Source organism: Typopeltis vanoorti, chromosome 1 (assembly GCF_054136105.1).
Source record: "Typopeltis vanoorti isolate ZY-2024b chromosome 1, IOZ_Tvanoo_1.0, whole genome shotgun sequence".
Classification (NCBI taxonomy): Eukaryota; Metazoa; Arthropoda; class Arachnida; order Uropygi; family Thelyphonidae; genus Typopeltis; species Typopeltis vanoorti.
Genome location: NC_143549.1, coordinates 33,640,253 through 33,653,836, shown reverse-complemented (window position 1 = coordinate 33,653,836; position 13,584 = coordinate 33,640,253). Strand labels below are relative to the sequence as shown.

At 35.7% G+C, this 13,584-nt stretch overlaps 1 protein-coding gene across 4 annotated transcripts in view; it reads right to left on the bottom strand.

Annotated features, from left to right (window-relative positions):
• LOC150109878 (chorion peroxidase-like) overlaps nt 1-13,584 on the bottom strand; it is a 221,110-nt gene that overhangs the window by 123,348 nt on the left and 84,178 nt on the right. For 3 of the 4 annotated variants that reach the window (XM_090415631.1, XM_090415616.1, XM_090415623.1), the window contains 3 exons: nt 7,114-7,275; nt 3,219-3,320; nt 1,243-1,353 (listed from right to left, as the gene is read on the bottom strand). In XM_090415631.1, the coding sequence (XP_090271757.1) occupies nt 1,243-1,353; nt 3,219-3,320; nt 7,114-7,275 (375 nt within the window). The remainder of the gene's footprint in view (nt 1-1,242; nt 1,354-3,218; nt 3,321-7,113; nt 7,276-13,584) is intronic. The other variant, XM_090415640.1, reaches the window with a different exon arrangement.

Here is a 13,584-nt window from a genome sequence, read left to right as displayed (position 1 = left end):
CGCAGGTCTGGTCTCCTGGTTTCCGTTGTGATTCTTATATAGTCGAAAGAGTGCAAAGAAGAGAGTGTTAAAATGATATCAGGATTGTGCAATAGTGATTATGAAGACAGATCGAGAATTTGTAGACTGCAGACACTAGCAAACAGTAGAAAGAGGTGTGATGTGATTGAGACTTACAAACTTCTCAAAGGGTTATACAGAATTTCAGTAGATGGAATTTTTAATTTTATGGAAAGTAGGGAAGGACAAGAGGGTATCCTTGGAAGGTGAGAATGAATGCCGCTAAGAAGGGGGTGAGGGCTAGATTTTTCTCTCATAGGGTGGTGTGTGATTGGAATGAGTTGCCATTGGATGTTGTGAGTGCATGCAGTGTGAATGAATTCAAGAATGAGTATGATAGCTGGTGCGTGTGGTCCCTCGATGAGTCCCTTACTCCCTGGTGGTATCTCGTAATAATAAGAAGAATAAGAATAAGAATATGTTATAAAGTTCAATATACACTGCTTTGAAAGAAGTCAATGGACATACCCATGGGCATGGTCCATCGTGCCGCGTAACGAATCACGTGTTTGCAGTTGATATCGTAAATTGGAAGAATATGATGTTCCCAAGTCAGTGCATCTGTGTCCGGCTGAGGCTGAAGAAAGCAAACTGACAATGCACCGTTCCACAAGGCTGCTGCTGTAACTGTGGTTTGTGGACATGCACGTCACCACATATGACCGGACTCCACAGTAGACCTGATCTCAGCTTTACTGAATATCTGTTGGATGAAATGGAGCGTCAGGTGAGGTCGAGGGGACGTTCGCCCCACGACAGTCCAGGACCTCATTACATGCTTACAGTATGAATCGTCCAAAATTCCCATTCATCGCTAACGTTCTCTTGTAGAAAGTATGCTCGGCAGGATTGCCGCAGTCATCACAGCGATAGGAGATCCTACATCTTATTAATGTGGCGCCATGGCTGTTTGTTCCTGACACTATGGTGTCCGTATACTTCTTTCTAAGTAGTGTATGTAAAATGCCAACATAAACGGTACATTTCAATTATTCTTTTTATATTCTAAATTTTGATTTAAAATTTCTCTTTAAATGTTGCGTCATTTTTTTTAAAAAAATATTTATTTATTTTAAGTAATTTTCATCCACTCAAGTAGGTAAAACCTTTGTTTTCGACTGAAATATTCCATCCCTTTAAGTGTATTTCAGGGTACCGAACTAAACACATATTTAAACTTACCTGCAGCAAAACAAATAAGATCCTCTTCGGGAAGGCTACATTCATCATTATTGGGGTCTAAGCTTTGTGGAAGGAGTTCACCTGTTCCAATATCTGTGACTCGAAGTCTACCTATACAAATCTTGATATATATTATTTATTTATAAATAAATAAATAAATAAATATATATATATATAATACACACACACACACACACACACACGCACGCACACACACACACACTACTAGAACTTTTTAATACTTCTTGGATCCTTTATGATTAGTATTTGTGTTTTAATGTTGTTTACTATAATTGAATTGTGTTAGAAGTAGCCAGTTATTTTGTTCAGGTCACGTTTTCCTTTGGAGACTGCAATGTTTATGTCTGCGTGGACTGTTAGTACTGCTATGTCGTGTGCATATTGATATATTTGACTTTGTAAGGACAAGTTTTAATGTCATTTATGTATATGTTGAACAGTGATAATATTGCTCCTTGAGGGACTCTGTTGTATTTGTATTCCATGGCTGTGATATGTGCCTATTTTTGTTACTTGTGAGATAATTCTTAAACTGGGTATGTAATGTTGCTCTTATTCCGACTTAATATAGTTTGGTTAGCAGCATTTCATGGTCAATGTGTCAAAAGCTTTGATAAGATCAAGAAGTATAAGGATAGGAAATTTGTTTTCATCAAGAGCTTTATTTAGTTCGTTTTGTAATTTCTTCTAATTACATGGTTAATTACACAGACAAACAAGTCAAGTTTGCGCCTGCAAGTGTTGCAAGTCTAGCTGAGCCTACACGTAGTGCAAGACCAAGGCAACTCATGGTAAAAGTAGATAAGCTCTGATCACTAATCTTAATAGTTACCCTTAATGCAAAGCACATCTCCTGGAGGAAATGTATGATGCTTTTTATTAAAGGCAAGGGGCCACTACCCAGACCGGTTTCGGCCACTCCATAGTGGCCGAAAGACCATTCAACTCAGCGTTGTTCCACTCAGTGACAGACTCACTACGTCGCCGAGAAGAACTTCTCAGCGTTGGGTCTACCCAGTGGCAGACTCACCCCACCACCAGCTAGAGCCATAACCTCAGCGGTGGCCCTACTCAGAGATAGGCAAAAACCTATCCCCAAGCAGAGCCTCTTAAAGCCAGCCCCACCAGTTCCGACCCCTATCGAAGTGTATTTAAGTAAAGACCTCTCTAAAAATTAGGACGATCCCTAGACGGTCTTTCGGCCATAGTGGCCGAAAGACCATTCAACTCAGCGTTGTTCCACTCAGTGACAGGCTCACCCCGTCACCGAGAAGAACTTCTCAGAGTTGGCTCTACCCAGTGGCAGGCTTACCCCACCATCAGCCAAAGCCATAATCTCAGCGGTGGCCCTACTCAGAGACAGGCAAAAACCTATCCCCAAGCAGAGCCTCTCAAGGCCATCCCCCACCAGTTCCGACCCCTATCGAGGTCTCATCAGTGGGAGCCAGGCTAGAAATATCAAGATTTTAGTAATACAGAGCTTATAAGTATTTTATCCGAACAAGTTTCCATAAGGCGTTTTAACCTTATTAAATAAAACTTAGGAGGAGATATAAATGTAGAAAGTATTTTATCTTGGGTATAATAAATGTTAAAGATACCAAGCTATTTTAAACCTAGTTTTACTCCATTTTACTCCATTTTACCATGAGTTGCCTTGGTCTTGCACTTCGTGCAGGATCAGCTAGACTTACAACACTTGCAGGCGCAAACGTGACTTGTTTGTCTGTTTGCTTACTTGGGAAAATGGAGTAAAACTAGGTTTAAAATAGCTTGGTATCTTTAACATATATATATATATAAACAGATAAATGGCTCGCGATGGATACTGAAAGAAATGTTTTCTTTTTATATTTATTTTAGAATTTGTCTACTTACATTATGTCTGTTACAATGAATAGAAATTTTACGATACGTATAAAAACATACATAAAACATGCGTATAAAGACTTTACCATTCCATCCTTCTCTCAAGGAATAACTTTCGTTTTCCGAACTGCCATATATTTGAGAGCCATCAATAAACGAAGTTACTAAGTTGGTTTGTTGCCGATAACCTATAAAAATAGACAGAGAGAGAGAGAGAGAGAGAGAGAGAGAGAGAGAGAGAGAGAGAGAGAGAGAGGATTCAGTCATTGTTGCACAATGAAAAATTCCAAATGATCTTTCTAAACAGTATGCTAAATTTATTATAATTACACTGCTCAGCCGTTTCATTTGTTTGCTTCGCACATTTATTGTAAATTTATCTTTAAAATAAAAACGATAAATGAGGGTAAAAAATGAAAGTAAATAAAAAAAGCAAAGGTTAGGTATGTTTATTAAATCTAGAAAGTTAAAATGTACAAACATTTAGTATTATTTTTCATCGTAATCACAACATATAGTGAACACGTGATTTTACACCCACCTCTTCGATCCATTCCCAAGCTGAGGACCATTTGACAAGACGTGTTACGTTTTGCTACAGTCAACTGAGTTAGGACGATAAGCATAGATTTTATCATTCGATTAGCAGTGCTTTCCTTAATGGACTTCTGATATTCTCTTAAGGCAACGTTCGAATTTTAAGGAAAGTGAGTGAGAATATTTAAATTTCAGGTTAAGTTGGTTCACTGGTTACATCGAATGAATGTAACCATTCGTTGACTTGATGCAAAACACTATAACTTTGACAGCAACTTTCTGTTTACTGTTAATAACAGAATTCCGTTTTTTTTCGTTTATCAACCTTTAATAACTCATTCATATGGGAGACTCCGGAGCTAAGATTTCCTCCCTAGAATTCTCGGAAAAATTCATCATCGTAATCAATTTCCTGATATGTACCCTCAAAGGGATGTTCACACTACTATGACAGTACTACATGATTAAGTTTTTCTTATTACCAATATCCTATCAACAGTTTTTCCTCCAAATTAGTCTATTACTTGTCAGCACTCCAACACGGTTATATGTAACATTTGGCACTTCTAAGACACATCTGATTGAATAAATCCATCTAGCCTTTGGTCTTCCTCTGGGTCTCTATTCTGCGATCTTGTCCAAACAGCTGAAAAGGCAGAGTTAAGGAGGAGTCTCATGTGGAAAAGCTCTTGTTGAAGTTTCTTCGTTGAGGATTTGCAGCAACAGATGGAATTTGTATTTATACTATTGCAGAGAGCAATTTTGTTTGAGTACGTTTCTTTAAAAGCTGCCTGCACTTATAAAAAAATCCGTCATTTATTATGGCATTAATGTATAATTTTTATGAAAAATAGCAATTTATGCCGAAAACATTTTGATTTTAAAATGTAAGAATGAGAAAATGGACATTTCTATAAAGGAATGGACAAATAACAGAATGGACAAATGACAGAGTTGTAGAGCAGGCGCCCTCCCTCTATATATATATAATACAAGAAAGGAACATTAAATCTTAGTCTAATAAGAATTCGTTGTACTTGTTCTGCAAAAAAAGTATATTCTGTAGTTAAAGAAATACTGTAATATCCACCAGGATTTGTTTTGAAACAGATGTATCTATGACTACTACTACTACTAATGTGGCTCTACAATTATAGAAACATTACGAAAATTGTCTGCAGACTTTCAACAGTTAGGTTACGACTACGTATCCCATCTTGTGTGATAAAAGTGTTTTGTGTCAGATAGCAGCAGCAGTGATAATAGTGAACGCAAAAGTTATGACGATAGCATAGATTTTGAACCTGAATAAATTACAATGATGAAAAAAACATGATACGCGTTACAGGATGATGTTTCCGCAGTAACATCTAGTATGAGGGCAATTGCAGCGTTGTTTAAATATTTTCCATCAAAGATTTCTGTATCACCAAAAGAAATAAAAACGAGTTAAAAAATAGAGGTACAGCTCATGTTAGACTGCAAAGCAAGCTGGAATAAGTTAGAAATTTGTAACGGATTTTTAAGAAGCTTAAATAAAAACGATATAATTGTTTTGTAAGAATTAAGGCTCACTTTATTTATCAAAGGACGAGTATTCAGAAATTGCTGAAAATGTAGTATGTATATTAAATTGTTTTAAACTCGCACGACGTGCATTTGGAGGCTAACAATAATGACATAGATCTACACACCAGCGAAGAAAGTTTTTGATTTTTTACTTTAGTAATTTAGAAAATAAAAATGTTTGGAGTAATGAGGTTTTGAAAGAAATTAAGTAGCAATTTTATTAAACGCAGTCTTTTTTTATTATTTATTAACTATATACTCAGGTCTTTCTCCACAAGGGAGGCACTTGTGATTCATCTGAACTGACATCCCATGCCAGCGAATGCACATCCTCGAATCTCCACTGTTTGATCTTCTTCAGCTCAAAATTTCTCCACCAAACCAACCTGCCCTTTTCATATGCTTTCTATATCGCTTCTCAAACTCTGTCAACCACTCTGACCTCTTCAGCTATCTCTCTCTCTCTCTCTCTTTAAAGGGCGACTTTCTGCAGTCTAAATACTCCAATTGTAAGGTCATCCTTCTTGGGAATAACAATGTCTACAGCTCACATTGGCTCCCCTTCTCCAGTTTCACCACCAAGCAAGCAGGGACTGTGAGGCGTTTGCCATCAGCAATGACTTATCTCAGATCACCAATCTTCCTACCAGAATACTTGACAATCCTCACCGATTTGTCAACGCACTTGACCTTTTCCTAACAAGCAATCCTTTCAGGTATGCTGCGGCTGTCGGTTCTCCTCTTGGTAACTCGGACCACAATCTCATATGTCTCTTTTGCCGCAGAACAACTTTCACCTACCAGTTCACAGTCTCGTGTCTTTTGGCACTACAAGGGTGCCAACTGGGAGGACCTACGTGACTTCCATTTCTCCTTCTCATGGTCTGACTGCTGCTTCAGTTCTTGTGATTCAAACACTTGCTCAGAACCCAATAAGAGAAATTATTTTCACAGGAATGAAGGTTTTCATCTCCTATTCCGTCCAAACTCTTACCCACCATCCAGGTCTTGGTTGTTCCCAAAAAAAGTGTAAGCCCCACTGGAAAAAAGTCTTTTATATTTGTCCCTTTCCCATTAAGAGATTATAAGATAATAATGCTACTGATAAAGACAAAACATATGCTGCATAGTCAAACCCGGATTTCCTTCCGGTAATTTGTACTGGATTCTTCACTGAGTATTGACGATACCCTTTAGCTGCAAAGACCTGGATTTGAATCCCGTCTACAACAAAAAACCTTCAACAAGAGCTTTACTCCATATGAGACTGATCAACTCATTTTCAGTTGAAAATTTCGAGTTCTAGACAGGATTCGAACCCATATCTTCCCAAAACAATCTATAGACAGAATTCTCGCTATTTATACACATAATTCACTTGCCTTATAGTCTTTGTTTGTTTCTTACATAATCCCGAACAATAACAGCAACAAAAATTCCAATTTGTACTTTTCACCATCATATGCTAACAATCTTCTGTAAATCTGGAAGAGCTTGATTTCTTCTGAGCTCAGAAGCCGTTCGAAAGATGTTTTCTCTAGAAATGAATTTAGTCCGAAAGAGTCGATATTGTGTCGATACTCTTCGAGAAAAAACAAACAAAACTAATCCCTTCAACTAAATGTGCTTAGATTTGCTCATTCTGGCATGCTCTATGATTTTTATCTGCAGACTATTCGTGATTTCCTCTTTTGGATCAAAATATATTGATTATTCATTGAATTAAAGCATTTGCAAATTAATGAATTAATAATGTTAAGGAACGTGTCATGTGATAATTGGTAGTACAGTTCTCTAAACATTAATTTATATTCTTGATAATGTAAGATCCACAAACAGAAGTATAAAGAAATATACTTCATTTTCAAGACTTACCCATTTTACATGATGGACAAAGAGAAGAACGTACAAAATCCATACATGTTTGTCCAAAAATAGCATAGAATTCGTCATCGGGATGTATAAGAATTGGAGCACACTCAGGATGTAAAACAGGCGAACCATCAAACGAACAACAGGAAATCCTCTCATTTTCGACTATAATAATAATAATAATAATAATAATAATAATAATAATAATAATAATAATAATAATAATAATAATGAAACGAGAACTTAAGTAACTTATTATGAAAAGAGATAATAAGAAATATTCTTATTGAATGACTTTTATTTTCAACAGAAGGCGAATTTTTTAAACTTTGTTATAAACTGACCCAAATCATTAATTTACTTCAGTGTATATGAATGAAATTAAAACCGAATTTAGTATTTGGCTTATGAAGTTTTATTCTTTAAGTAAAATTGAGAGCCTCCGAGTCCGGTAGTAGACTAGGACTTCTCTTTCTTTACTACCAGTCAGAGATATGTTACTTCATATGAAAGCATAACGATCGAGAGAGGATCTCGCCTTACATCGTGATGTCTATTTCCTCAATTTAACCCCTTCCTATGCTCCCTGGAGTGCCTATTAACCATAACCCCATTCCTTATTCGTTTTATGCTGACGTTGGGAGACTTTTCATTGAATAGGTAGATATCGTGCTTAGTTCCTCCCCCCCCCCAAGAATGCCATGGAACCTTACTCGACTAGGTGCTTTGTTGTTCTGATCTTCCTTTCTGACGTTTAAAACGCTAAATATTGGCAATTCTTTTCATTCTTGTCCAGCAATGAATCTGAGATAGCTGCAGACTATCTGCTTACTCTCCCTACTATTTGCGCCATAACAGAAGTAACTACATCTTGCGGAGATGATCCGTCTTTAATATTTCCTTTGTTATAAGATGATTTGTTCTGCTTCTGCACTCAATTTCTGTGCGTTTGGCCACCGAAGCACTAGAAGCTTGCCTGATGATATTTATGGATGACGTCAGGCAAGGAATGACAGTACCCTTTATTTTATTTGTTCTATTTTGTTTGCGATTTCAAAACACTTTGTCGTGATGTTGAGAGTTATCAGGTCTATCCTCTCTCCTTTTGTAACCTGCATCCGAGTGAAGATACTAGATCCCTTCGCATACATCTGTTGCATACTCTGGGCATTATTCAGGGTCCTGATTGCTGCTATACTTGCAATTATGACAATGATAATGGAGGTAAGAGATTTTTCCGCATTTGTACAAACCTTAGTGACTCTATTAAGTCACAAGGTTGTAATCCTAATTCTATATTTTTCCCATTAATAAATTGGTAAGTGCATAACAACAGCATTATTAAGCGAACTAGTGAATCATATAATGATAATGAAATAATAATAATAATAAGAGCATTATCATAATGTACTGGTAATACGCTACTCAACAAAATTAACAAAAGCGTTGGGAAATATGGTTTTGTACAAATGAAGCAGGACAAAATTTGCATTGGTAGTGTATAACAGAATAACAACGAAATGAAGGGACAGTGAGATACGTTACACAGGTATAAGGGACATTGCAGAGGAGTGTAAAGGAATTATCAAAAACAAAACATTACAGAAGTCGACACAATATGCTCGAAAATATACTCACATAATATCAATACGGCATATGATCCCTCTGTAACAATTAAACAGGCCTGACAGCAGTGGACTATGCTCGATATCAAGGTGTCTGTAAGATTCTGTAAAAATTTTCTTCTACCAGAGCAGATTTTAGTTGACTAAGTGACTGAGGCGGCCACTGTCGGCAGGCATTGGAAGTCGAAGGAGATCCGACATATTTTACATCGGATTCAAGTCTGGTGATCGTGCTGGCCACGATCACCAGACTTGAATTCAACCAGTGGTTGAATATCTTCAGTTTATAGATACTCCTCAATCATGAAAGAAAATAATCTCTGCGCCTAATCGCACTCATACAAAGTCGCATATGTTTCGAGGCTCTGTTTTCGGTACTTCCGCGCAGTTACAGTATCCCTGTTAAAAACAAGAAGAGGAATGCGGCGTTAACTTTATTTCACTCTACACAAGAATACGACCTTCACCTAAGTGTCCCTTTCTCTGATGTTGGAGAAATGGCTCCTAATTCATCGTTCTCTCCAGATCCAACAATTTAGATTCCATTTGTAAGCTAAAAGTGACTCATCGGAGAATAAAACTGTACCCCATTTGTCAGGGCAACGAGTTACATATTCATAGCACGATATTCGAGGAACTCTGCAGTAGTATATGGTTAATCGGATAAGACCACCAGCCTGTTTACGTGGAGTTCACTGGAATTGAGACTTCTTAGAACAATCCAGTTGGAAATGTTTTCACCTGTGGCCACATGTAAATGAAAGACAGAACGGAATCCTATGAACATTATAGGACTCTGTTTTGCTGTTATAGCCAGAAAGCAGTCTAGTCTAGTTAGTCTAGTTGATACAGCCCTCGGGTGACCTGAGTTTACTCTTCTTGTAATGACTCCTATTTCTTAAAACTACAGCCATGGTCCCAAGACGACACTTCGTGACATATTAAGCCAGCCATCTTCGCCTGCACCACCAGGCTTCAGGTCATCCAAAAATCATCTGAAATATGATAACTTGTCATATTGAAGATACTAGAGATGTGGCTAACTCATTGTACAAGCTAATGAAATGAGGATGAAGTGATCGCAACATATGTTAGTATAGACATGAGTTGCATTGCGTGCGGACCTGTTGAGTGGGAGATCAATTTCTATTGGGGTGCTCGGGATTTTCATGCCAGAATGCTTATTTATACCAATTTTCACTTTCAGAGACATTGTTAAAAATATTCGTGAAAAACATTTTTGGTCTAGTAAATTTGCAATTTACATCAGCCATTTCGATTCACTGCTGAATAAAGACGTTTCCATGAAGATTCCAAAATAATCTGTCTGTTGATCGAATTTCTTCCCCCATGTCACTCTTTAGAATATATCTGATGATATCTCTAATGAATCGTGATTTTGGTCAACGTTTTGGCTAATTTTAATCTCTGAAATCCAATCCAGGACTTCTGTTAATTACTGATCTTGTCTTCGAACAATATGTCTAGGCTATTACCATCTCAGATATTTCATTCTTTTTATTAATTGTCAGAAGCATTGGTTTGATTGCTTATTCAAATATTCCTTTTCTAATCCAACCTTGTGAAACCAAGCATACTTCTTTCCATACTAAATTGTTTTACTTAGTGTTTGAGTTTGCATTTAATGTCTATGTTTTGTAACCATATATTAATAAAGAAAGAATCCATTAGTTATAAACTTTCCTTTTTCAACATAGTGATAATTGGATTTTGAATCCTGACTGTATTTTTTCCACAGTTCTTTCTGGTCAAGCATTGTTCACTTTTGAGTCCTTATTGTCTTTAGTGTGTGTAATAATTCACTTATTCAATTTCGTCATCATCTATTTTTATTACACTATTTCTAATTGCACATAGCTATTCAAAATAACTTGTGTCTTTTTTTTTTTTTTAAATTTATCTTTAAGCCAACTAGACGAACCAGCTAGTGATATGGAATCCCCCAAGGCTAAGCGATACAAAAAAAAAACCCAAAAAACATTACCTCTCCCTCACACACGATCGAGGAAACTGCTAGAGAACATTGAACATGTGCACTCTATCTTTCCTTCCCTCCCAGTAGAATAAACCTCCCCAAACATACATTAGCTGATTTGCCTCATACCCTTGGGGTGTCATAAATTCAATTTGGAGTGTGTGTGTGTGTGTGTGTGTGTGTGTGTGTGTGTGTGTGTGTGTGTGTGTGTGTGTGTGTGTGTGTGTGTGTGTGTGTGTGTGTGTGTGTGTAATAATTAAGGCACACTATGAAATGAACAAGTAATCTTGTTCATTTCATAGTATGCCTTAAGTATTGCACAAATATTTTTTACCTAATCAAAATCTGTTACACAACTTGAATTTGGTCAGTTGCTGTGAATCCAGTTCTAGAGTTGCACAAAGCTTATTAGCAAAACTGTTGTTAAATACTTGGTAAATCACCAATAGTAGACTGATGGGTTTATGGTTCTTCAATTCTTCTACTATTCCATGATACTATCCTACTTTGTCTATTTTGTGTATTAGAATAAGGTAACTTTCTTATGCTCTTTGTGCATTATTTTTCTTCACCGGACAAAACGTTTGGCCAAGATTTCATAGATTACTTCCACCTACTTTCAGAAGTTAAGCTATGAGCCCATGCTTCCCTGCAGTCTTTCAATTTTGCATACTCTTGACAGAACTCAGTAGAATTTGTGACACTTGTCATATTATAATTTCTTTTATTTCATTTGTCATCTTGATATAATATTGAGTAAAGTATTCAATTCATTTTGCTACTGCATGTCTATATCTAGTTATTCTTCATTTTGCAGTTGATTGTAACCATTTGTGAGGTCATCATTTGCTGTTTGTCTTTTTCTAAGGCTGAAGTTATTCACAGTCGTTCTATGCAGGTTTATAATTGAGTTTTCATGTATTTGATAGCTTTTCACAGTTTAGCATATTAAGTTTTATCCAGTGGTCTTCCAGTTTGTTTCATTTCTCATAACCTATCTTGGTTTATGAAGAAATTTTGGCTTGTTTCTGTTTTGTTCTATATTCTGGTATCCGTTTCAAGTGAGCAATAAAAAAAAGATTCTGGATAATAATAATGTCGTTACTTTCTGATATATCAGTATCATCATCTAAGTATATTAAGATTTTTAAATCCGTTGTTTAAATCATGTTGGAATATTGTGGTTTTTAATGTTGATTTTGTGTGCATTTATGTTTTTTTTTTAATCCTTGACAATTTATTTGAATCTTACTGCGTTACCATAATCGAACAGGTCATGAAGTATATATTTTTTTATTTTGGAGGATAAAAAAGTTCCATTAGTTCTTCCACTTGGACTTTTCCATGTCCACTTTCTGTATGTGTTTTTTTTTTCTTGAAAAATAATTCACTATCAGAAGTTTTATTTTCTGAAAATTCTATTAAATTTGTTCCTCTATTATTGCTTTTCCATATCCGAAAATTTTCATTGGGCGTTCATCTAACTCTTGTTTGCCAGTTCTGACACAAAAAGGCCCAAGACAATTTTAAAAAGTTTTCTTTTGTTGTAGATTTGTGATCTATCATGATAAAAGTTCAGTTTCTTTATCAGTGTAACTTATTGTTGGTGCAGACTTGGTTTCCTTATCAATATAACAAGTGACCTGGAAAATGTTTCTTTTTTGAGATGTGGACAATCATACTTGCTGTTTGGCCGGATATGTTGTCAAATTCCATGATACTATTCTTATTTTTTAAATTAATTTTGGATCACGAATTCTACTTCACTGATCCTTTCCTTATCCTGTCTTCTGATAGTACAATATGATTAAAATTTTTTCATTAAAAATTTTTTAATCATATTGAATAAATTTTTTTCCTTGAATAATTTCTTTACCATTGCGTCTAACTTCACGCAATCCAATAATGATCAATTTTAGTTGCTTTATTTAACACTTTTACATAATTCGGTCACTGCTGAGAATCTTATACATTTTAGAGTTCCAGTGGCTTAGTGATATGGTTACCAGAGACTCTTTCCACTCTCTGCCTAGGCAATAACAATTCGATCTCCGAAGTCGTTAGAATTGCATTTAAGTGTCAAAATATATTATATTAATAATGATGGTTATTAGCGTATTGTCCTAATATAATTGCAATATAACATAATAGTATGTGACAGGCTCATAGTCATAATATACACCTGTAAGATAATATTATCATAATAAATATGATAAATGAAGTCATAAATACTGTAACTGTAATATTATGATAAAAATATTTTAAGGTGTATGGAAAATTTTTAGAATTTCAGAAATTATGTTACAGAAAAGAAACAGCTAAGCTATTTATAGCTTAGCTTTTTCTCGAACCAACCAAACATAAGTTTGGATGATTTGAGAGTATTCTGACCTCTCGTGGTAATTAAAATAAATTATTCTTCTGTACTCTTAAACCAGCCCAATTCCCGAATACTATCGAACCAACCAAACTTCTCCCAGCACATTTTACAAAAAAATAAAAATAATAAAACATCTAGCTCATTGTTCATTTTCAACTTATCTCATCTGATAACGTTTTACCGAACCGGTGAGCACTCGTCATATATGTAACGTGCTTACTATTACGTAACAGGTTTTTTTATCTCAGTTCTTTAAAATCCAAAAGTTGCATAATTCATCTTTTAGTGTTATTTTTTCTGTCATTGGTTTTTACGTCTTGCTTATCTGAATGTATTTTCTGCACTCGGTTGTTGTTATCTTGTGCTCATCACTTTTAATGTATACTCTAATCAAGTCTTTTGTGAAGTTTTACAATTACTACCTTTAAGACTTTTACACAGGTATGTAAATTAATATCCTTCAATTGAAACTC